Below are 26,944 nucleotides of genomic sequence, written 5' to 3'. Positions count from 1 at the left end.
GACTAAATAGAATATTCATTCTTCTATTTAGCTGGGAAATATTTATTGAGCATTTACATTTCTAGGATCTACAGGTACAGAATTGATAAACATATAGCCTCTGCCTAAATAATGTCATAGTCTACTAGATGTTACAGATACTGAAATAAATCTATTATGAAACATATGATAAGTATAAAATAAAAACTTTGCAAAGGATAGAGGCTGCAAAGTGAGTGACTCTCTGGGTACAGGTCAAGAGACAGTAACTTCCTATCTATGTTTTAAAAGACAAATAGCATATCCGACACCTAGGTGTAGAGAGGGCATTCTAGACATAGGAATAATGTGGTCCAAGGCGCAGAGGGATGTTTTACCTTGGTATGTTTGGAAAACTATTAGGGCTGAAGGCACGTGCCAAGAGAGATTGAAGAATTTGGCAGGGGGATGTCTCATACACTAAGAATAAGTAGTTCAAGCTTCATTATATACAGACACTCAAAGGATGTTTAGTAAGGAAAAGGCTTGCTTGTATGTGGTTACTATTATGTTTTATTCACTAGGACATCACTCTGAAGGTAGCATTAGAGGGAGAAAACCTGAAGGCAGAAAGACCAACTAAAATGTCATTATGATGGTCCAGACAAGGAACTGAGTCAAGACAGAGACAGCAACAGCAGTGGTAGAAAGGATGGGATTTAATTAAATATTTAAGACTTGGTGTCAAGAAGGAAGTGATGGGTAGAAAGAGAAATCTGGGATGATTTTCAGCCTTCTGGTTTATGTGACTGGATAGATGGTGATGCCACCATCCAAGACTGAATATCTCTGTAGGACAGATATCTGTGAGAAAACAGCAGATTCATTTTAGACAGGTTGAATGTGAGTGTCTTATGTAATGCCTAAGCAGAGTCACCCAGTTAGCTGCTGTGTATACATTTCTCGAGAGTTCAGCTGAGAGATCTGGATTAGAGTTGCTACTCTGGAGTTATCATTATATAGGCATTGGTAAAATCATGAAAAATGGATGCTAGTAGAGGTGTAATGACAAACCTGGGGATAATGCCTGCGTTTAAGGAACAATCAAAGGAAGAGGGGCCACAGAGAAGATTGAGAAGTTATAGTCAGAAAAGTTTGTGGAGAACTACTATAGACTTAATCCCCAATGTGATGGTATTTGGAGGTGGGGCCATTGGGAGGGTGGGGGCCTCATGAATGGGATTAGCACCCTTATAAAAGAGATGTCAGAGAGCTCACTTGCTCTTACTGCTGTGTGGGGACACAGCAAGAAGATGGGAGAAGCCCATCAGATTTATCCCTCACAGGAAACTGAATCTGCCAGTGACTTGAGTCTTCCAATGCCTTGATCTTTTTTACTGATACCTTGCCTCTGGTCACCTCTCTTTCCCAGCCATTCCTTCAGGAGGTTTCTGTACCATCCTCCAGGCCTAATTTCTCAAGGATCATGCTCTGTCACCAGTTATTTACTCTGTCTCATACATTTCTGACTTCTTTTCTACCGGTTTCTTTCCCTTTACCTAGAAACACTTGAGTCTCTTCCATGGTGCAGAGTCTTTCCTTGAATCTGTAATCCTCTCATGCTACTGACATGCTTTTCTTCTCAGTCAAGCTACCTGAAAGAGTGGTCTACCCTGAGTGCCTTCCCTTGCTCTGCCTCAATCACTCTCAATTCACATTAACAGGAATGTCCTTGTCCCAGCCACTCTACTCCTTTTCTATGGACAGAAAGCACCAGTTACTTCCTAACTTTCAAGCCCAGCAGGAATTCTTGAGTCCTTCCCTCCTCAACTTCCACTAACACTATCCCCTCTTCTTGGTTTTTGTCTTAGTCTATTTGGGATGCTATAACAGAATATCAAAAACTGAGTGACTTATCCAACAGAAATTTATTTCTCACAGTTCTGGAGGCTAGGAGACCAGAACATTTAGGACCTTGGCTTTTACTCAATTCAAATAGGATGCCACAGGGTTTTGAGGAGAGAAGTAAAATATTGATCTTAAGACATCTTGAGGCGTTATTTCTGTTCCCATTATGTTGTAACCTCTTTTCTGAATCATGAACAACTAATCAAAATTGCTGGCTATTCTATGAAAATGTTCTACTAGGGGATGGTGTCTCAAACATAAATAGTTTAAGGTCAAATCCCTGTCTATGCACTTTTATTTCCTTCATGGAAGTAGATGTCTAGAAACAGATAATATTGTTTCTGTTAAATTTAATCACATGTTTTACGAAATGTGTCTGTGGCTAGAGAGAGAGCCAGACCCATAGCTCCAGTGCTCTGCACACTTAACTGGGATACTCTGGGAACTGCAAACTACCTATGTAATAATTCCGGCAATTTCTTTTTTTGTCCACAGTACAGTGTTTATGTGCTGGTCACAGATACATCTGACTTTTACTCAAACTGACTTTAATAGGAAAGGCACCTTGAATTTTTTTTTCTTCCCAAATAAAAGCACAAATTAGAGCACATTTATTTTCACGTTATTCTGAATCACATAGCATCTTATCCAGAGAAGATAATGCTGAAAAGGGGAAGAAGAGGGAAAAAGAAAGTGTTCTCAGTGTCTAATAGTATGTGATTAATGTTCTAAGTACCACTGAGGAGACCTGCTGTAGCCGCCAGCAAGGACCTGTCATTAACATGACCAGGTATCTGCGTGGGGCATGTATTTGTCTGCTGAGCTCTATGGCTTGAAAGGGTAGTATTTTGCAAATGAGAGTATTATCAAGTCATTAGTGCTGAATTCTGCACTCAGAACTCAGCATGGATATACATTAAAATCAAAGTTAATTTGAAAAGGAAATTGCAAAGAAGATATATAGCACTGAGTTCTACCTTACTGAAGATAAATGAACCTTTTTATCTGTACTCTCTTTCAGCAAACTGAGATAGAATGAAGATTGAATAATTATCAATTCCCTTTTTAAAAACTGTTATGTAAATAAATAAATGAATAGCTTGGAATGGGGAATTCGTACTCTACTCTTTCTTTTCTAGACAGAAAACACTATGTTAATGAAATATGAACGTACTATACAAAATTCATTGGAAAATCAGCACAAAAAACATTAATTTGTGAAAAAAACCTAGAATTATATAGTAATGTCATTTTGCCAGAAAGCTTAAAAATACTGTAAGAGAAAACGAAATTTTAAAGACTACAGAATTAATTGTATTGTCCTATTTATGTTAGCATAATTTTCTAGTAGTAGGAGTTGGAACAAATTTAAACTCAAATCCAGTAGAAAACAGAGGTTTCTCAAAGCCCTTTATTTGTTCAGTAGTTACAGGACAAAAACAAACAAAAAACCCAAAATCTTCTATGGGTGAAAATCCATTCCACTTTGTAAAAACATCAGGACTCTATTCAGGTTCACTTCTTTTTGGTTCATACCTCAAGCACGGTTTATACATTTGCCATGTTCTTTGTAGGGTTCAAGTAAAATATTATTGGGCTCCCACAATGGGAAATGCAAGGCATAATATTAGATTCTGTAGAGAACTCAAACAGGCTGTCTTTGTCCTCTAATTGCCTCATCAAATTTGGGATGTGTGAACACTACTGTACTACGAATTAAGAGTCCTGGACCCGACCCTGTCACTAACCAGCGAGATCACCTTCAACAAATCGTCTAAACCTAAGACTTACTTTCCACTTTTATAAACTACTTAGCTTTTCTTTGAAAATGTTTTTCATATGTCAGATTTTCATATTATTTCATATTATATATATATTATTTCATATCATTTTCCTATCGTTCATATAATTTCATTTTATTTCCATTTTGTCATATTATAATATGAAATTATTATCCATATAAGGTTAAATGCATAACCTTATAGATATATAACCTTATAACTATGTATAAAGTTGTATATATGTGTAACTATATATAAATACATGTGTTTATTACAAGTACAGAATGAGTAGTAGAAAGAGCAAGCCTGATAAGATTTAAGACAAGTGAGAGTGCAGAGTGGAATGCTTTTGTTATAGTAACAGTTACCATTTATATACATTACCTGTATGTCAGATAGTGTGAATGGTGATTAAACATAGTATCACACAATAAGCCAATGAATAGATGTCTCATCCCCATTTGAGAGATGAGAACTCTGAAGTCCACTGGGGTTTAGTCACTTGTCCCAAAGTTATGCATGTAATGGCAGTAAAGATAAGATTCCAATCAGGTCTAATCAGTGCTAAAGCTCACACACTTGACTACAATGCCAACTTCTTCTCAAAGGGATTTACTGGAGGCAAGGCTGGAGAGGAGAGATAGAACCAGATTGTATTGAGAAGAAAGGATATGGCGGTGCCATGATAGGAAATTTGTATTTTGTCATTTAGGCAAAAGGCAACCATTGATTATTTCTGCCCAGAGGTGTGACATGGTGAAAGCAATGCTGTAAGAAGATGAGTAAGATCTCAACTTTACAGAAGTGGAAATATAATTGCTCACTTACTAACGATCTGTTTTATATAACACAGAATAATGGAGACAAAGTCCTTGCTGGTTTGAGTTTTTTGTTTTGTTTTGTGGGAGGTTGTTTTTTTTTTTTTTTTCCTTCGAGGACTGACAGCTGTGAGTTATAATGAGCTTCCCAAATTTATCCATGCCTACTCTCAGCCCATGGAGAGTAGTAAATTGCTCTTGTTCTCATGACACATTTAGATCAGGAGAAGAAGTAGGGAGAGGGGGGTGGCACTGCATCAACTAATTAAAACTAATGTGGGATGGTGAGCCTCCAAAAAGAAAAAGATCAGCAACGATGAAAAGAAAAAATAGCACACAGGCAGGCACCTCAACCAGAGACAGTGGTGACTCAACCCTTTCCTGGGGCTTCAGCCTACCCCTGCTCTGGGGAGACCTAGCCTTTGGTTTGCTTCCGTGGGAAGAGGAGGGTGGCATTGGCATTGAGGTGGCTGGTCCACAGAGAGCTGTGGAGATGACATACCTGGGAGAGCGCAGACACGTGTGTGTGTGTCGCACAGCAGCTGGCCACGATGCCTGGGAACTAGGAACCATTCCTCAGCCTCAGGGACAAACAGCTTCGTGATTCCTTATTTCATGTGTTCTTTTACTTGCATTTCAAGGCCTGATGGTCACATCCCCATTCCTCTCCGTATCTTGCCTTTTTAATTGCTTTGGGATGAAAGAATCATAGGTTCAGAAAGTAATTTAGCAGTCCTCTCCTCTAGATGATACTAGAAAATCCCCTCTGTAATATGCCTGCCAGCCTCCACTCCATTAAGCAAACATTTATTGAGTCCTTCTTTTATGTAGATATAGGGGTACATATTAAGACAGACACTTAACTTACAATTGAGGAAAACTACAGTAGAGTAATCAAACAATACCGTATTTCAACCAATTCGAAAATGAACTCTTTTCATATTCTAACCTCTCTGAAATTTGCCTGGGTCTCTCAATCACTAGTCAAACAATAGTCATGTTATAGTTGTCATTGCCTGCTCAGGTATGGGCTTGGTCGAAGCTGTTCATATTGTTGCCTCTGAGTTAGGTACATTGTTGGAACTGCATGTGTTGAGTTTAATCGCTATTTACAAACCGTCTTCAGAAATATTATTTGACATTGAAACTAAATGTTATCATGTAGAAAGGCACAGAAACAGGACAATGAGGTCCAATAATTAGAGAAGAAAATATTCACTATTGGAAGACCATTGGTAGTTTCCTGTTTTCACACAAAGCCAAAACCATATGCTTTATGGGACCTGAGAAATAAAGCTTACCGCAGTCTGCTGAAGCACATTAGATTTTCTTACCAATGCAGGAGCAGAAGATTGCCTATCATACACCCAGCAAGACAGTCCAGCAACAAATCCTGGTTATAGCACTCCTTTAAAAACACTGCATTATGAATACTTTTGATAACATACATGATGATATTTGGTGAAAAAACATCGATGACTCTGATGTGAAAAATGCTTCTGATGAGTCAAACTAAATGGGAGGAGGATTTAGGAATATATTAATCGATATTTCTCTTATAAAGTATAAAACAAAGATTTTGAGTCATAAGAAAATATTTCATTTTTTATTTGATTTAGTAATACACAAAATAATTGGTGTTTCTTATAATCAGTGATATCTTAAGGTCATTGAAATATCTTAGTGACACAGTACAATATACTTTTTAATCATCAGACAGCCCTGCAAGGTGAGATATTATTCTTTTGGTTTTGCAGATGAGGTGACTAGCTCAATATCTTAGAAAACTATACAGACGGTCCTCAACTCACAATGATGACTTTTTGACTTTACAGTGGTGTGAAAGTGATACGTATTTGGTAGAAACCGTACTTCCAATTTTGAAATTTGATCTTTTCCTGAGCTACCAATATGTATGCTACTTTTCTCCTGATTCTCAACAGCGGCAGTGAACCATAGCTCCTAATCAGCCACCTGATCTCAAGCGTAAACAACTGATCCAGTAACAATCATTCTGTACCTATACAACCATTCTGTTTTTTCACTTCCAGTACCATATTCAGTAAATTACATGAGATTCTCAACACTTTATTATACAACAGGCTTTGTGTTAGATAATTTGCCCAACTGTAGGCTGATGTGAGTGTTCTGAGTGCATTTAAGGTGGGCGAGGCTGAACTCTGATGTTTGGCCGGTTAGGTGTATTAAATGCATTTTCAGCTGATGTTATTTTCAACTTACGATGGGCTTATCAGGACACAACCCTGTCAAAGTTGAGGAAGGCCTGTAGTGGTTGGGAAACTAATAGTCGGTTAATGGTAGCTGCCACTTAAACCAGAGTTCAAGGCACTTCCCTGGCGGTCCAGTGGTTAAGACCTCGCCTTCCAATGCGGGGGGTGCTGGTTTGATTCCCAGTTGGGGAGCTAAGATCCCACATGCCTCGCGGCCAAAAAACCAAAACAGAAAACAGAAGCAATATTGTAACAAATTCAATAAAGACTTTAAAAATGATCCACATCAAAAAAATCTTAAAAAAAACAGAGTTCAAGCTGTTTACCCAGAGTAAGTTGCCCCAGTTGAAGAGGATCCTTAATCAAAAAGAAGAAAATAAAGGGAGGACACAGGGATATGATGAATTAGCAGTAGCAACTTGCTGCTTCACTCTCGGCTTAAATATTTCTAGGGTGGGTGAGCACATCATACACCAGTGACTCCATTCTGAATGCTTTTCTTGTTAGAAATGAATCTTCTTTTTTTTTTTAATTGGACAAATAGGCTTCCTTTTAATTTTCACTCATTCACCTTTATTCTGCCCTCCAAAAAAACAGAAAAAATAAACCAGATGTCTCATCCATAAAAGCCTCTCAAATACTTGGGAACCGTCATCACGTTGCCATCTATTTTGTTTCCTGGACCAAATTACCCCTGTTTTTCTTATAAAACATGTTTTCAAGGCCCAAAATAAATGTTTCTCATATTCCCTTCGGATATTCTATTTCGTTGCTGTGTGTTTAAAAATACGGAGTTCAGAGTGAACTTTTGCCTTAGGAGTTTCAGCATAGACATGACACGCATTGAGTCTGCAGTCAACTAAACACTTCCAGGACCTTTTCAAGGTAATAGATATGAACCCAGGCTCAACTTTTCCTGAATTTTTTAAGAAGGATGTTTGTGTCATCTCTCAGGGCACATAACCCAACTCTTACTAGGATAGGGCAGACCGGAAGAGTTTGCGACCTTGGCATCTGCATGTGGAAGATGGTTCACCATGAAGATTCAGATGCTTGTGGTGGCAAGAAGTCACAGCGACGTAGCAGAGGTGTGACAGCTTGCACGAAGAGGCGTCCTGCGTAGCTCAGGCCCCACAGTGAGACTGTCTGCATTTGAATTTCAGCTCTGCTGCTTACCAGCTTGGGCAGGTTGCTTAACCTTTCTCAAATCGCCATCTGGAAAATGATGGTTAATAATTGTACCCACCTTCTATGAGTATTTGAGGATTAATTGAACTTAAGTATATAAAATGCTTAGAAGTATTTCACATATTTTAAGAACTCACAATACTCTTGTGTGTATGAGAGAGAGAGAGAACTCAAATAGTTGAGTTATAAATCTAGTGTATTGGTTTCCAAGGGCTGCCATAACAAAGTTCCACTGAAACAATAGAAATTTCTCTCACAGTTCTGGAGGTTAGAAGTCTGAAATCAGGGTGTTGGCAGGGCCATGTTCCCTGTGAAATCTCTCGGAGAGGGTCCTTCCCTGCCTCTTCCAGCTTCTGGTAGCCCCAGGCTTTCCTATCTCTGCCTCTGTCTTTACATGGCCTTTGTGTCTCTGTCCAAATTTTCCTCTTCTTGTAAGGACACCAGTCATATTGGATTAGGGCCCACCCCAATGGAGTATGACCTCATATTAACCTGATGACATCTGCAAAAACCCTATTTCCAAAGAAAGTTACATTCATAGGCACCAAGGGTTAGAACATCAACATAATTTTGAGGGGACTGAATTCAACTCATTATTTCTAGTAACAGAGAAGTTCAAAACAGAACAACTGGATACCCCAGAAGGAAGTAGAGGACAGCAATGGGGGGAGGGGTGGGATGGGAGATCTAAGAACAGGAGATGTTTTGAGATTTAAGCAGTGAATAGGTACTAGAGGATTCTGTGAATAAATAATACAGCCCAAATTAAACCTCTGGGCTAAGATAAGGGAAAATAAGATTTCATTTCTCCCTGAGGGCAAATTTGGACCCACATCCTAGAGGGCCTGCCATACTGAACTGGGTACCAAGGTATAAGCTGTACACCCAAAGTTGGCACTGAGGATCCAATTCACTCATGGAAGTGCCTTTCCTCAAACATGGACTAAATAACATCTTGACAACTTGCAGGTGTTAATACAGTTTTAACAGCCTTCATAAAAGCAGCATTGTTGATTTTGATTGCCTGGCCAATTTCCAACCTACATAGTTAGATTTTGCTTATGTAAGTTTCGTCTGAAGTCTCCTAGGGAAGAGTTATGTTTTTGTTTTCTGGTTGAAATACTTAAACTAAGAATTTGCTCTGTATCACCACTAGGCGTTGTCTGCTCTTGAGAGCTTTACTGGTGGGTGAGTATGAGTTTGTTAGGTTTGTAAAATGTTTAATGATACTATGAATAAAAGCTGCATCATAAATAGAGGTTTATTAGGATTGCCTGTGTGTCTGTACCATCATTATTTCCAGAGTAACCAGTCTTGATTTCCCAAATAGAGGATTCTGACTGCAAGTGAGAAGCAGTATGGCTGAAATATTAAGAAATATTAAGAAACTCATCTCTTTTGTATCTTAGTCAAAAAGTCTTTTGTAAATACCATATTAATGACAACTGTGGAAAGAGAAATATGGAAAGTGTGCTTAACGTAGGATTTTCTAATCCTTACAGGAATTTGCATCAACGAAGATTAGATCATCCCCTAAGTGGGTTTTTATATAGTTGTTTCATTTCCAGTTTTCCATGCCTTTCTAACACTTGATCTTTGTATGAAGACTGCTGCCATCTTCAGAGACATGAGTCATGGTACTTAAAATGTTTTCACCATATTTTAGACATCATAGGATACAGCAGGAGAAGAGTCGAGTCTTGGCATTCACAGTTTTCACATTCTAAGACTTGACCTTTCTCAATGGTTCGTTACATGTATTAATTTAGCTTATGCACTAGGCTAACAGACCTCTCAGCATCTGAATTTCATTTCAGCTTTTTTCTTTTATTAAATATTGTGTGTGTGTTTACCTGTATATCTGTGTGTGTGTGTGTGTGTGTCTAGTATGTGTGTATATTTTCTATGAAAATAGATCTCTATAAAAAGACAGTCATAGCCATTGGAAGTAAGAAGTGATGAGGTGATGACTTATAGCCAGAAAAAAAAGGCTTTAGATAAAGAATAGAATGCCATATTTTTTAGGGATTTGGGTCTGTACTATAAATGAATCCATCAAAATTTCTGTGCAGATACTAGACAAAGTGAACATTAAACTGTTTCAATGAGTTTTCCAGGTCTTGCCAACATTGCTCAGATGAGAACTTAAAACTCTAGCAAAGGCACTAGAATGCCCACTGAAATGATCTTTGAGTTAAAAGTAGAAGAATTTCAATCTTTTTTTTTTTTTTTGGTGCAGAAATCCCCTGTTTGTGGTTGCCTGGAATATTTTTTCCATTCCCATTCCTTTTGATGATAGACTTTGCCCCCTTACCATCAGTCAGTAGGAGGGGGCACATGAGCTAGGACTGGCCAGTCAGCGTTCCCTGCACATAACACTTGATTCATGAGTGAGCAGGGGACCTGCAAGGGGCCAGTCACAGTTACTCCAGGGCTCAGTTTTTCTGGAATTGGTGGATCCATCTCTTAAGTCAGCGTGCTGGCAGGATGCTATTGGAGGATACTTGGAGTAAGTCCTAACTTCAGTAGCAGAAAATAAGACCAATGTGGAGAGAGAAGCTGATAGGAGAGTGAAAGTTAGGGAGGCTTTGTTTAAGCCCAGATTCATTTGTGCCTGAAGTCAGTGCTTATATTTTACTGTATCTCATGGGAGAATAATATGTTTAGTAACATTTGTGGATCAGAGGATTTTCCAAGATATTGGGAGCAGATCCTTCATGTGGCTTAAAGGTTCTGTGGTATCTTACATCCTGCCACCTGTGTGCTGACAAGCATTTAGACTTCATTGCTGTCTTTGAAGTTTTGAAGTATTCTAATTCTCTGTGTTTTTAAGACATGTTGAAACTCTGTTTCATTTTAAATACATTATATTTACAAACACTGGAAAGTATTGTGTGCATCAATTAATTATTCAGAAACCTGTGAATATTTACTTACTTTAATAATGAATGCCAGTTAAGGGGCTTTATAAATGATGGAACCTCAAAAGCATGGAAATAAAAACATGCTACTAAACACCAAAATAGTCATTTCTATATAATTTATTCATATGTAGTTTCTATTTTAAATATTTCTGCAGTTATTTTTTTCTGATTCAGTCATGTTGTGGGAAAAGAGGTGAATAAGAAAGCAGTATCTCCCTACTTGCACTTTGCATCTACAGATGTAAAGTTGGGACCATCAGCTACCCAGTACCTAGCATTAAATAAAAGAAGGTAAATTTTAATATGAGATATACAGAAATCTTTATCCAGACTCATGCTAGTGATATTTTACTTTGAAATATTCTTGTAGTCACTTATGGGGGCGGGGGGCAGCTTCGATCAAGTGAAGCTAAAAAGAGCTATCATAGAGAAAAGGAACTTACCTTGAGTTACTAACCTGTGTCAGTTACTACATTATCAGATCTCATCGTCACAATCACTGTGCAAGGTAGCTGCTACTGTCCTTATTCTACACACTAGGAACTTGAGCCTTAGAGCGGTAGAGTGACTTACCAGAGGTAAGATAGAATATCTCTTGCCCAGATCCCTTCAATGGCTCCTCTTTGGATGAAGTTCAGACTTCCTGACTTGGATGACAAAACCCTTTTTCTCTGAACCTTGTTAATCTTTACAGCTTCATCTCTTTTCATTCCTTACCTAGACTCCAGGTTTACAGACCACCTTTCACTTTCTAAAATTTGCCTCAAGTCGTTTTTTCTGCTGTGAGCCCTATGCCCTGCTCCTGTCCCCACCATCCTATGACTAAGTCCTCTTCATTCTCCAGGTTTCACCTTATGTAGTGCATCCTCCGGGAAACTTCCCCAAGTCCATCATGCCCATTGCATCATTCATAAATTCATTCAGCAGATATTTATTGAGGGTCCCCTTTGTACCAGGCACTGTCCTAGGCACCAGGAATATAACAGGGAGCAAAGAAGAAAGAGATCTCTTCCTTTATGGCTTTTACTCTAGTATTGTTACTTATTTAGTTCAGTATCCTTCATTAGATACATGAGAGCTTTGATTATATCTAAGTTGTTCTATTACATTCTTAGGGTCTAACACAATGGGATATTGTAGAAATGCTGCAGGCTTTGATGTTTATCGAATCAGGGCACAAATGAATGACTTTACTTATTATTTCATTTATAATGGTTCAGGTAGAAGTATAAGAATGTTCTATTTGGCCCCTTTTATCTTTTCACACTGCCTCCATTATCATAGCAGACCTCATTGTCTTGTGATTGTATTATTGCAGTGAACCTCTAATTGGAATCAACCTTGCTTTCAGTTTTTCCACACCACTGAATTTTCCATACAGCTGCCAGATTTATCTTCTTATATTAGTGGGATCATTCTCCTCCTTCAGACATCTCATACTGAAATCCAAGGCCCTTCATAATCTCATGACACCTTTCTACTCGAATTTCTCTCCTGCTGTTTCACATACACCTTCTAATCAATCCAGATTGTTTTGCGATCCACTTAGTCTGGTTCATTTGCACCTTCCTACCTAAAGATCTCTTTCTCTTATTCTCCGTTTATTAACAAGTTTATCAACACTGCAAGTCACTTCCCTTCAGTTAAGTCTTCTTTGATAATATCAGCCAATCTTCATTTCCATAACTTCTGACTTTCTGTAAGACTTCTGTCTATATCAGTAGTGTTCATAAACAAGTTTCAAGCAGCAGAATCTCCCCTGGGGGTACCCCACCCCAGCACGCACGCACACACACACACACACACACACACACAGAGAGAGAAAGAAAAAACCCTACATGAAACTCTAAGGGATAAAAACAGTAAAAGTAGAGCTTATTGTAATAATGACCGCAGCACTCCTCATGTATCCTTCAGCTCTGCAGAACACATTTGAAGCCAATGTGTGACTTCAGCCACGCTGGTCTTTGATTGGTCTTACTCTTCGCAAGGGAAAGGTCAGAAGTGGTCAGGATGACTTAGCACTGCTAAGAGGAAAATTCCTTATTCATGAAACAGAAGGAAAGGATCATATTTGCCATGCCTGCCTCGGCAAACATTTTCAAGCCCCATGTTTTTGGCTTCTAACCACTTCCCAGGAAACATCCATAAGACACAGAGATTTTATCCCTATCTGGTCCCTACTCATATGTGTAAGTCTTATATCCCAAGTATACTTTATATTTCATGAGGGAATTAATTGTGTTTATATTCCTTTAGTATAAAATTATATATTATTCTTTATTTCATATTTGTATGAGCTTGTCTTCCCACCAGTTTGAAAGAATAATGACTGATTTGTCATTCACCATAACACCTGACACATCGGAGATACTTATTAACTACCTGCTAGTTAAGACTGCATAAAATATCCTCGTTTATGAAGTTAGCTGTTGTTTGGGATTATAGACAGTTTTGTCCCATCTGACATGTGAACTCTCTGTATAAAGTACCAGATTATCCTAGGAGAAATCAAGTGTTCTTTTGTAAAATGTAGTTGAATTTGTGATGTGACTAATAACAAAGACATTTCATATTTAAAAAGCCTCTGTATTAAGAACCTTAAAATTTTTTGTTTAAAATACATTAAATAAGGAATATAGAAGATGGAAAGAGTTCTGGAAATTTAATGAAGTAGGTCTATAAGGAAATGAAACCTGAAGTTACGTGGTTTTATAAAACAAACTTTTTCCTAGTAAAAGTCACCTAGTTAGTAATTCACCAAACACGTTATGAACATGTTTTTCCGTTTTTTTATATTTTGTCAAGGGAAAGAAAAAGGTTGATTGATAATCCTGATTGGTCTTTTTAGCAATTCAAATATATAATAAACATTCATCATTTCTAATTGATGAAAATTAAACTAAATCTGAAATTATGATTACTAATGAATCACAAGTTATGATGAGTTATCAGCAGCTATTTTCTGTTTTCCAAACACCTGCATTAATTTGCCATGATGGCTCAGTTTATATGCCGTATATAACATGTTAGGAAAACATGGTTTTTGCATAATTTAATTAGTTATGTGTCAAATGCTAAAGAAACAAGAAACATGAGACATGATTCATGCTCAAACTGGTGACAAGCACATATGTAAATGTACAAAATATACAAAGACTTTATGGATCCTATGGTTTCAATCAATTTAGGTAACTGTGACCCATGTTTACTCATAAAGATTAACAAAATTGATGGTTTGTACCACTGTGGAATACAATCAGCCCCATAAGAGAAGTCTTCAATTGAGTGAATATTAGTTCTGACATAGAAATTTGCGATAACCTAGTACAAGTTTTTAAAAATTTTAATTGATTCCCCTTTTGAATACATAAAACAATCTCTTACCCTTTCTTAATGAATTTGAAATTTCAAAATAAAAATATCATTACTAAAGGTAAATGTAAAGTATTTATAATTTGACTTTTATTTTTAGAAAAACTATATATGTTCTTCCTTCTGTTAAGAAATTTGACAGGTGGTAAACAGGCAATGAAATGATTTGCCCAGATGGGAGGCCTAAGTCTTAAACCCATACTTCTTGACCATGAGTCAGTGCTCAGTTTCAGGATGGAGAGGGAAATACTCAGATGTCAGGAAGCCAGTACTTTTTCATGCCATTTTGTATATGTATGTCTTCTCAAGTGTGCTGTACAGTTCTTGAGACCAAGTTCCATGCCTTCCATTTCTTCATTGTTGCAGTATAATTGAACACAAGTAAAAAGTACTCAGCCTTTGATGCTGTTTATTTATCGTTTTAATACAGCGCTTTTAGTAAATATTTCATATTTCAATGTTTTATTCATTTTTTCCCAGATATTCTGGAATATCTGCTTAATGAAAGATAGACAAGGAAATGATAGAGGAAAACTAGGCAGAATTAAGAAAAAGGCTTATTGCCTTTGTCAGAATCATGTTCCTGGAAATATTTTTTCTTAATTAATTTTCAAATCAATGTGTTCTAACATGTCTGTGTGGTTCATGTATTTTTAATAATCACTCAATTAATTAAAAATCCCATTTCCAAATATGCCTCATATAACAAATAAACATATGTTTTTTGTTTTGTTTTTTTTTTTAACATCTTTATTGGAGTATAATTGCTTTACAATGGTGTATTAGTTTCTGCTTTATAACAAAGTGAATCAGCTATACATATACATATATCCCCATGTCTCTTCCCTCTTGCATCTCCCTCCCTCCCACCCTCCCTATCCCACCCCTCTAGGTGGTCACAAAGCACCGAGCTGATATCCCTGTGCTATGCGGCTGCTTCCCACTAGCTATCTATTTTACATTTGGTAGTGTATATATGTCCATGCCACTCTCTCACTTTGTCCCAGCTTACCCTTCCCCCTCCCCGTATGCTCAAGTCCATTCTCTAGTAGGTCTGCGTCTTTATTCCTGTCTTGCCCCTAGGTTCTTCATGACCATTTTTTTTTTTTTTTTTTTTTAGATTCCATATATATGGGTTAGCATAGGGTATTTGTTTTTCTCTTTCAGACTTACTTCACTCTGTATGACAGACTCTAGGTCCATCCACCTCACTACAAATAACTCAATTTCGTTTCTTTTTATGGCTGAGTAATATTCCATTGTATATATGTGCCACATCTTCTTTATCCATTCATCTGTTGATGGACACTTAGGTTGCTTCCATGTCCTGGCTATTGTAAATAGAGCTGCAATGAAATTAGAACACTCCCTAACACCATACACAAAAATAAACTCAAAATGGATTAAAGACCTAAATGTAAGGCCAGACACCATCAAACTCTTAGAGGAAAACATAGGGAGAACACTCTGTGACATAAATCACAGCAAGAACCTTTTTGACCCACCTCCTAGAGAAATGGAAATAAAAACAAAAATAAGCAAATGGGACCTAATGAAACTTAAAAGCTTTTGCACAGCAAAGGAAACCATTAACAAGACCAAAAGACAATCCTCAGAATGGGAGAAAATATTTGCAAATGAAGCAACTGACAAAGGATTCATCTCCAAAATTTACAAGCAGCTCATGCAGCTCAATATCAAAAAAACAAACAACCCAATCCAAAAATGGGCAGAAGACCTAAATAGACATTTCTCCAAAGAAGATATACAGATGGCCTACAGACACATGAAAGAAGGCTCAACATCATTAATCATTAGAGAAATGCAAATCAAAACTACAATGAGATATCACCTCACACCGGTCAGAATGGCCATCATCAAAAAATCTACAAACAATAAATTCTGGAGAGGGTGCACTGTTAGTGGGAATGTAAATTGATACAGCCACTATGGAGAACAGTATGGATGTTCCTGAAAAAACTAAAAATAGAACTACCATACGACCCAGCAATCCCACTACTGGGCATATACCCTGAGAAAACCATAGTTCAAAAAGAGTCATGTACCAAAATAAACATATGTTTTTACTGACGAAATGGTAGCACATAATCAATCCTTCTTTCCATCAGGTCATTTAAGTATTATCGGTTAGGAATAGCACTTATTAGCCTTGTTTACTTACTAGTAGACATAAATAGAGCTGACTACTTGAAAGTCAGTGGTAGGTAAAAACCCTTTTACGAATATCCCCACTGCCTGTAATTGCCAAATTAGTGATGAATAAGTGGACTTTAGAATTAAATATCATTAGCTTGCTTTCCTTGGGTTTTAAAAATATTAAAAACAAAATAATCTTTTAAATTGTCAAAATTTGACGAGTATCATGACAAGAATAAGAGATGACTCACTTTTTTCCTACTCAGAAGATTTTTCTTAACCGAGTTTTCCAGAAATCTAAGAAGAGTAGTTTTTTAAAAAATCCATTTGGTGAAATACGTTACATTTCTTCTATTTACCGTGTCACTTTCAGCTTTTAAAACATTACTGCCATTACACAGCCAAGGAACAGAGTGGTCTTGTAAACGAGCTCTGCTACAAAAGAAAATAAGGCTAACTGGAAACTCGTCATGGTGCTGTTACTGGCTGAAAGATGGGTAATATCACTAAAGCCATTTGGAGATATTTCCACTCTTAAAAAAATGGAAATTGTGGGACATGAGGCCTAGTCTATTTGATTTCAGCCTTAACAGTTTTCAACATATGATAGCATACATTTGGATAAAAAGTGGAAGAAAATAGAACGACTTTTTGTATGTTTTATTTATGGCTGCATTGACTACAGGGACTGCAATCATCTGTCTAAATCTGGCAAAGATGTTTCTTAGGTAGACAGCCTCTGGAACAGTGGCCACGTCTGCCATTTCACTTTGTGTTAGTGCATTCCATGTGCCACAGCGTGCTGAGCCTTTTTCCCCCCTTATACTATTTCATTTAATTTTTAAAAACTTATTTTAAAAAGGTTTATTATGAAGCCCCTTATAGATGAGCCACCTGAGGCCTCCTACACAGATTAAGTTTTTTGTCCTAGTTACACAAGTGGCGATTTATAGGGCAAGATAGTCAAAGACTGAAGAATTGCAGTAAAAAAGAATAGAGTGTGACTGTGTAAGGAGGAGATTGGGAAAAGCATATTAGAAGAGCCCATGCTTTCTTGAGATGGTAAAGCTGATTCAGGGAGAATTTATGAGAAAATGATTAGCTAAAAAGCCACAGCTTACTGATTAAGGTCAGTTAGGAGGAATACACATACAAAGCAAAAACTCACAAACAGCAGTTATGAAACTGAGCAGTTTGGCTTCACAGACTGTGTTCTCAACCATTACACGCTACTGCCTCTCACCCAGGAAGAAATAACATGTCCAGGAAAAAGCCAGAATTGAAAGTATACTGTGGCCACAGTTCCCAGACAATTAAAAAATCAAAACAAAACATAAAAACACCCCTCCAGAAATACCAGTTCGGAAGACCTAAGATGGGAATGCTAAGGCATAGATCTGTAACCCCTAGGTCTGATTACCATAGTGAGAGCCCATTTTTTAGGGTCCTGGAGGGAGTTCATAGGATCTGAAACCTGGCATCAGTATTTCAAAAAGTGAAGAGAACAATCTCTCGTTTATTAATAAATATATATAAGTACATAAGATATCAAGTTTATTTATATTTGGCTGAAATTATATCATCTCATAGTTCATCCAGTACTCTTTATTGTCTGGTGATGACATTCAAGGGTTTAGTGAACTACATAATGTAAGTAAATCCACATATCAAATAACTGATAGTTTCCAGGACTGATCAAACTTGGACATATGAACATAATGATGACCAAATTTAAATAACGCTATAAGTATTGTACATATTTACTTATTGTTATTATTTACTACTGTCACTGCCATGACTGTGACTTAAAATAATTCCATAATGTTATTATGAATCTTTAACAGTTAGGCATTTTGTTAAAATCTGGATTGGTGCTGAAATGGAAAAATAGTGATAACAGATGGAACAAATACATTCTTATTCAATAGATTAAGTTCTTCCAGTGAACAAAATAAGAAAAATCTCGATAGTGAGAAAACTCATCTTTAAGATAAGAAATAAATATGTGTTTCAATCATTGATTTTTCTGCTGATTGGGATAAACAGTGGATTTACCATGGTGCTGTGTATGCTTGGTCCTTCTATAAAACAGTTTAAAAATGCAGACTCTTCTAGTTTCTTTCCATGTAATTATAGTTACAAACTGAGATTTAGGGGATTCATGAAGTATTCATATTTAGTACTGGATTGTTGTGATTTTATTATCTATTGTAATCTACAGTATATCCCATTCTTGTTTTTTCAGTTGTCCTGTTACATTTCTCATTAACGCTGGCTAACAGTTTATCTTTGTAAAAAAGCATCATAAATATAAAGAAAATGTTTGAAATTATTGCTGTTAATCTACACTGGTGCTGTTATTGTTTTGTATTTAATTTCATTACTGACATTTCAAGGATTTTAAAAGAAAAAATATAGTTTTTAGGAAATTTTAATTAGAGACTTTTCATTATCATTTTATACTATCAAGCCCTGGTTCAGAATTCATATTTTGTGTTTTATAAAGTACCTAATACATATTTAACATTTGAAAAATAATATTCATTCTGGGGAAAATATTATTTTTCAGTATACCTCTTTGATGAATTAGACCCCTGTTATTTTTTTCTTGGTTAGTTTATTTTACAGTTGATGAAGATTTCTAGATGTTTAGTGAATACTGTAATGAAACTCACTTTTATCTCAGTAATTGCCTGATTTCAGAAGTTTACACATTCTGCTAATGAATCACGCATATTCGGGCTGGCTGGTTTGTACTTGAACTTGTCATCCACTAAAGTTACATAAGCCTGGACTGTCTACAGGGGGAAACAGATACGTACTTGTGGTACCCACTGTGTTTAACATCTAACAAAACCTCTAAATGCAAGATCGTTCTCTGCAAAATTGCAGATTTTGGAAAAGAAAAAGGTGTAGCAGATAAAGAATTCAAAAACCAAACCAGTAAATTAATAGGTTAATCTCCTCATGCTGAGAATTAGACATAATATTAGTTCCTTAACATTAGAACTTTTATTGTCTTGGAAAAATGTGTCTATTATGGAAAAAATATTGGGTTGAAGTAAATGAAGTTGAAAGGAGAGTGGAATTCTAATGGTGAAAATTGCTCAGCAATTCAGTAATGTCTTCTCTAAAAGAAAAATTACAACCTGTTAGTTTCATGTGAACTGCAAAAACGTGTAGAGGTAGTTATTCTACTTCATGCACGTCTTCCACGATGATAAAAGCCAGTATTTTGGAGGAACTAAAAGATCTTTATAGAAAAATAAACAGTGAGTCAAGAATTAAAAGCACTTGACTTCTAAATCATAATACTGATGCAATTTTGAAATACCAGTCCGTGAAAAATCTATTTTCACCTGCAATGTATTATTTGACTGATTTGTTATTGTTGTTTTCTGTAAGCATTCTTTAAACTGGAATTCTATGACATTATAAAAATTTTGCTTAGTGTCAGTAAGAAGTTGACCCAATGATTTTCTTTGGATTTCCTTTAATATAGGCAAGTAAACAAGGCCAAATGCATAAGTCTGAGCATTAGTTCAAAGCTATACTAAGCAGTTTTATATGAAAGTATGTATTTTTATCTTACGTTTCTTTATATGTCTTCCACTCTGGATGGCAGCTGTAGCAGAGTTCTTTTCAAGCTATCAATTGTGTAGCAATTATACTGGGACTTCATCCTAATATGTTCAGTGCGTTCTATTGTTTACATTTTCTAATGTAGTGATTTAGTTGCCAATGTGGATTTAGAAAACAATGGAATTCTTTGAAAAAATAATTAAATCATAATATGAGTATACTTATTTGCAGAATCACTAAATTGATTCAGACATGCATACTTGATTACACATATAAGGTATGCAGGGTTGTTCTTTTGAGCACCTTTTCAACAGAGAGTTAGCAGTACTTCTGTTAGTCTGGAGATGCAAGGCCTAGGCTTGGTCCTGGTTGTGATTATCTTTCCAACTTGTCCTCCATCCTTGAGATTATTTTCTCAAGGGGCTGTTTGTCCTCAATATGCTGGCTATTATCTTCTCTCCTGAGCAGTGTGCCAGTTCTAGGGACTCTTAGACTCGCCCTGTGACTGATTCATTGTCTAGTTTGTAGATCCCAAGAGCTTTCTCAGCTAACTACAAAGAGCCCCTTGTTCCTGCCCCAGCTGTTTATTGCGTTTCTCTTTAGCACTACTTTGCTGTAATCTACAGTGAGTAAAGTCTTGAACTTGTTTAATGACTCCCTAACTGCTGCACTGACCACTAATCTCCAAATAATTCCTCCTTTGTGGTAGGTGGCTTTACACACACACACACACACACACACACAGACACAGACACACACACACACACATTTAAATTTATGTTTATATTTATATATACTTTAACCTCCTAAGTCTGTGATTTCAAAGTTTAATAACTAGCTCTCTAGCAAAGATATGAGAAATAAAAGCTATTTCCTTCCCTAAAAAACAAAGACAAAGGCTTTCTGTATGTTTTCTAGGTCCCCCTTTAAAATTCTGTACTCCTCTTCAGAAGACTTAAATCAAAAGTTACTGAGACCATTCTTGTGTGAGAATCATTTCCAGTAAACTTTTATTTACTGTGGGTTAGGAGTTACTGGGGGAGGGAAGGAATATTAAAAGGCAATTACTCAAAAGTAATTGTTTGCTTAGGTATTACTTAGTAGTTGGTTATTTAGGCATAATTTATGTTTTTCCTGATAGTAGACGAGAATGAAGAAATAAATGTGTAAGCATTGCAGAATGTTGATCCCTCTTGCATCATTTTGTTGTACTGAGGATGTTAGAACAGCCAGATTCAAAACCACTTAGTCACCTGACTTAGAGAAGGGACCAAGAAGAAGATAATGACAACCTTACCACCTTCTCAACAAATAGATTCAACTGCTCAGTGTACCTGGTAGTTCTTACTTGTCCAGTATAAAAGCAAGTGGAGGACTGCATCAGATTGCTAATGGAGGAGGGTAGCAATGGTCCAGAGAAAAACCTGTAGGCTTTATTTCGTTATCTTTGATGTGTTAATTTCATTCAATGCCATAACTATACATCTGTGATGGAAATATATACAATTCTGGTAATAATCTATTGGAGATATCTATTTTTTTGAATGTTCAGCCAGATGGATGGATATTTCATAGAGACTAGGAGTGCTTTTATTACCTGTACTGTGTTCCTATGTTTTTGGTGCTTTTTCAATATCATAGGTCTCTTAGAGCTAGCCCCTAGTTGAGTTCCTGCCCGCCAGCCGTGTTTCATTGGAAATGAGAAGCAAATAATGGGAAGCTAGGGGAATATGGGAAGCAGGAGTATTTGGTGAAGAATGAGCTTGCCTTGAAGGTATAATAGAACTTGTCAAAGCCTCGTTGTTCTAGAAGTGCTGTTAAAGCCAATGACATTGAAGCTGAAAGGACCTAGCCTCGTGGGGAATTAGAGCCAAGCAGATGGTTTGCCTCATTAGCTGACATTTGTTGTACTTTACTTCTCTTTGGACACCAATGTGTTAGGTACCCAAGAGAATGGAAGGTGCGGGCCACGGCATTACAAAGAAGGAAGGTTACCTGGCTATACTTTTCACTTACCATCACATGGAAGTACCCGTCCCTCTATGTGATGCCCTGGCCCTACCTTCCATCCTCTTGGGTACCAAAGTATGGATACCTCAGTATGGAGATCACTTTCTTCCTGATGTTTGATATTAAAATAGTAAATGTTCCCAAATATTAGGACTTTGGGATAAATCCTTTATCTGAACGCTGCAATGCACAAGGCCTGAGCAATAGCCACATTCAAAGGCACAAGTAAATTTGCTCTTTGTTATTACCTTTGTTAGATTCATTCCTCTATCCTAGACTCTATCAAACAATCACTTCAATATTATCCTTTCACATAATAGGAAATCCCGATCTCACACCAACCTGGAATTAGCATCAAATGAAGTTGCCTTTCCAGTGTGTATCTCCCCCACATGTGAACCCTGTGAGGGGAACTGCACAAGCATGCAGAATGAGGGCTGTGTGTGCCGAGACAGAGGGTCAGAAGCCTAGGTCTGTTTAGTCTTACTCTCTAGATAAGAGTCATCGAAGAGCTTGTTATAAATCTGCATCTTTGGGGATTCTGATTCAGGACCCAGGAATCTGTAGTTTGAAAAGCTCCCCAAGTGTTACTGATGTAGAACCAGGTAAAGAAACCACCATAAACTGTGTGGAGTTCCCACATTCTCCCCAAGTCTTGCCGCACACTAATTCGAAAGCTGTGACTTAAAGGCTTAACATAGGCACCATCTCAGACCAGTCGAAGACCTTCAGCTTCCACCGAAGCAAACTCCAACTATTGTCCAACTCTGTCAATCCCAAGGGCCCCTCAAAACCTTGACTTCTTAGTTAATGGATTTCCAAATTCAGCACAGCACAGGCCCAGTGGAAGAATCCTAGGGTAGCACGTTTCTCATGTACCTTTTGGGTGGTAGGCGCTATTCTCCACCTGGTCAGTGAACAAAACTGATGGCTTCATGCAGATTATAGTCCTCACGTAGGTTACATTCCAATGGGAAGAATCAGGGAAGAAACAGGCATGCAAATTAATCAGCTAGATCATTCCTGAGAGTAATAAGTAGGATGAAGAAAGTAAAACAAGTTAATGGGAAGAAGAATGACTTTAGAGAGCAGTAGCTCCTTTTTAGAAAGACCTCCTTAACACTACTGACATGTAGCTGAGACCTCTTGGATGAAAAGGAGTCAGCCTGTGAAAATACAAGAAAGAAACGTGGCTTATTTGAAACAGAGAAGACTGGCATCTAGTGAACAAGAAGGGCAATAGGATGGTGACTAGATAGATAGATAGATAGGTAGATTATTTTTTTAAAAAGTTAAATAGCTTTAACTTAAACTGACCTGGGAAATCCTTATATCTCTTAATAAAAATATCTCAATTTTTCGGGTGTATTTTATTTGAACTACTGTTTTCTTTCATTGGGCTTTGCATATTTTTTATGATTGTATGTGCAAGTTGCTTTCCTTTGCTGGACATTGTCATAAGAGGTCCTTACTGTAAAAGTATGATTTGAATTGCGTGGCTGGTCTAAAGTAAAGTCAGTGATGATGTGGCCATCATACAAGTAACTGAATTTCAGGGTATTTTGTTTTCCATGCCAACTTTACAGCAGTTGCTCTCTGCTGTTTCATATCGTCAAGCCAAGACCCAATAATTGTGCTGATCTTGTAAATCATTGAGATTCTCCCATCACAAAGTTACTGTAGGCCAAAAAGAAGAGCTTACTTTTCAGTTTTTATAAAATTTTATTCACAGTAATGTACTTCTGTAGTCCAACAAAAGTTATCCTTAATGTTTGCATTGTCTAGAGCCCATTTATTTATAATATTGTGTAGTTCTGGTTGCCAGATTATGCTACAGTTGTATGTCAGTTGCTAAAAACCACTTAACTCCAGACCCATGGTCCACAACCTGAATTAATGTCTTGATATTTATCATTGACATGGAGGTATAAAAAATAATGATCCTTGAATTTTCAGCCATGGCCAGGAATTGAAATGGAGGAATCAAAAAGGAAAGAGAGGATAGGAGGGGAGGGAATGGTGAAGAAGATGCTTCAGAATGCATTTCACTCCTCCTTCCCCAACCCCAAGCACCAGAATCCCATTCTTTCTGGTACCTTGATATTTTAGATACAACTATTTTGAAATGCCACTTTGATATAACATTTATCAAGTTCGTATCAGGTTCCAGGAACTCTCCTAATCCCATTACATTATTAATACCTTGAATTCTCTCAATAGCCCAGTAGGGTAAGGTACCAATATCATCCCATTTTATAGATGAATACATTGAGGCTCAGAGAAGTTGAGTAACTTACCCAGAAGCACTCAGGTAGTAAATAGGATTGGAGCCTGAGTGTCTGGCTTCAAAGTCTAGGTCGTTAAATGCTGTACCACACTGCCTCTAATAGCCTTAACACTACACCCATTTTGACTAGGGGACCTTTTAATAATAGCCTGAAAATATGATTATTAAACTTGCTACTATAATACAAATTCCAAATAATGTTTGAATCCTCCATCCCACCCCATCACCTGGCTTCATGTTTTCCCTGAGCCTTACCCCATAATTGACCCTCTGATAGGATCCTATCCCTCTGATAGGATCCAGGATAGAGAGAGGGACAGTGGCAAGGAAGTGTCCTGGTCACAGGCGTTCACATTTGACAGGGCTGCATCAGTTCAGGTGGAACAAAGCGCCCTGCTTCATACTTTCTTTCCCTGAAGTTCCTTCCTTCAACTTCTGAGCTTAATGGAGGGCATGTAAAGAAAGGCTTGGTTTCCAGCCAGACCTTCTTGGTTTGTAATTTCTGGTTTGAAACATACACATGACAGGTGTAAAAATGCCTGCCATTTGAGAGAAACCTGTGATAAGTAAGCCATACCAACTATAATTTCAAGGGATAAATCAGTGGAAGATCAATTATCTTATTACTTATTAACTAATAAGTTTATCCTTGCCTTCTTAAAAATTTAGTAATACAAGATATGCTAATTCAGTCTTCTAAATGGATTTATTATTATTATTAGTCCATTTAAGTTTTAAGGATTGTTTTATTATCTACTTATTTTTAGTTGTATTATTATTATTATTATTAACATCAGTTTTCACAGCCCTAAATGCAGCATGCAAGTCTCCGCAAAGTGGGTACTGGCATCTGTACCCGGCAGTGTTTGAACCATGACACTTGTTGCCCTTTATTTCTTTCCCTTTGGTTAAAATTCAGTATATGACATGTCTCTCACAAACCAAATTCCTCACTAGGCCAGGATAAGGACCCATTTGCAAAATACTCAACTGTAAGAATAAAAACGATTATTTATAAACAATTTTCTAGCATGATATTATTTCAGAAGTGGAAGAATATGTTTCTGGTATTTGTGTTGTGTATCTCTTGCTCATGAGAGGGAAGAAGCTATGGGATTGGAATTTGCAGAAAGAATGACTTAGCACCTTGTAATTTATATCTGTTTTGATAGGTTCTAAGATTTTCGAGTGCAGGTATTCTAAAATAGAGTCCACCTGTACCTGTTTCAGACTTACAGAACTCTGGGTCCTTACTAGCTGTTCCTTGATGGTAAGAAGGGGGATTTATATGACATTTTTATTCAGCCATTGTTTTATAGTTTTTTCATCAATGAACTCCTTTGACTCATTTTTCTTTCTATCAGCTTTCATCAGATAAAGGAATGAGGTTTAAAACATTTCAGCTTGCTTGTGATTACAGCATAGAATGTGTTAAGATAGCATCCTTTGGCCTCTTGATTTCCTATTCACTGATAACATTCATTCTATGAACCTCTTAGCATTAAAGAAACAGCCATATCACGTTCATCATTCAAGCATAAAATTGTCTTAAGGTAGTAAATATATACGCATGTATAAACCATATAAATGTCAAAGATATTATAACATGATGGTTGACAGCAAAAGCTTTGAATTAGACAAATCTGAATTGAAACTCGGTATCATTCTTTTTTTTTTTTCAGTTCAGTTGTATCATTCATTTTTAACAGTGATCTCGCCTAGCCACATAACCATAATGGAGATAATATTTATTTTTTTAGGGCTTTGAAAGTAGTAAATGAAATAGTAAGTACTGAATAAGGGGTTTTAAGAATTTTGGTTTAAAAGAGAAGGTGAGAAAGTTAAGAAATGTCAATTCCCAGTCATTATTTATACAGTTTTACAGGATTTTTTTCATTTCACAATTTAAAAAAAATGTTGACATCCGATACCAGGGTACATCTTACAAAAATGCTCTTTTATAATATAAATTTAAATTAAATTGGAGTTTTTTTCTTTCTCAGTGGTACATAAAATAATGATGTGTTTTATAATTGATGGCATTTTAGAGTCAATACAGTTTTTATAATGGGTATCAACATTTCCTTTTCTTCAGGAGTCAGTAACATGTAGTAGATACATATTTAGACTTCAGTATATAGATTATGTCAAATTTCTGAACCTCTCTTTGACTAATCTGCAAAAGGAAATCCTATCCCATGACTATAAAATGTGTAGGAATCTCTTAGCACAGTGTCTGGTGCAGAATTGTTAAATGTACAACAATAATAGCCATTATTGTTATTATTATCTTTATTTTTCCAGTTAATCTGTGAATTGGTAGAACTGGATGCAAAAGCCAGGTCTGCCACCAATTAAGTTTGGAATTTCTGTCTCACTTTCCTGTTTTGCAAAAGAACGTCTTGGCTAAGATGACCTCTAAATTCCTTCTGGTTCTAAAATTTTGTAATTTTATTGTCTAATTCAGAGTCTTAACAAAATGTAACCATCAGATGAATTTTCTTTGTTTCTTCCAGTTTGCGGGGACATCCATGGACAGTTCTTTGACTTGATGAAGCTCTTTGAAGTGGGCGGATCTCCTGCCAACACTCGCTACCTCTTCTTAGGGGACTATGTAGACAGAGGGTACTTCAGTATCGAAGTAAGTCTGCATCATTTCTTCTTAGCTGCTCAGTAATGGATCAACAATATCTTAGCAAAATAAAGTGGTATATGTATTGCCTTA

General features: G+C 36.8%; 1 protein-coding gene across 4 annotated transcripts in view; it reads left to right on the top strand.

The window, feature by feature from the left end:
• Window positions 1–26,944, top strand: part of PPP3CA (protein phosphatase 3 catalytic subunit alpha) — a 302,384-nt gene that overhangs the window by 197,659 nt on the left and 77,781 nt on the right. For all 4 annotated transcript variants that reach the window (XM_082462352.1, XM_082462354.1, XM_082462353.1 and 1 more), the window contains one exon: window positions 26,736–26,860. In XM_082462352.1, the coding sequence (XP_082318478.1) occupies window positions 26,736–26,860 (125 nt within the window). The remainder of the gene's footprint in view (window positions 1–26,735; window positions 26,861–26,944) is intronic.

This window comes from Balaenoptera physalus (assembly GCF_965194825.1).
Source record: "Balaenoptera physalus genome assembly, chromosome: 5".
Taxonomy (NCBI): Eukaryota; Metazoa; Chordata; class Mammalia; order Artiodactyla; family Balaenopteridae; genus Balaenoptera; species Balaenoptera physalus.
This window is presented reverse-complemented; position numbering and strand designations above follow the sequence as displayed.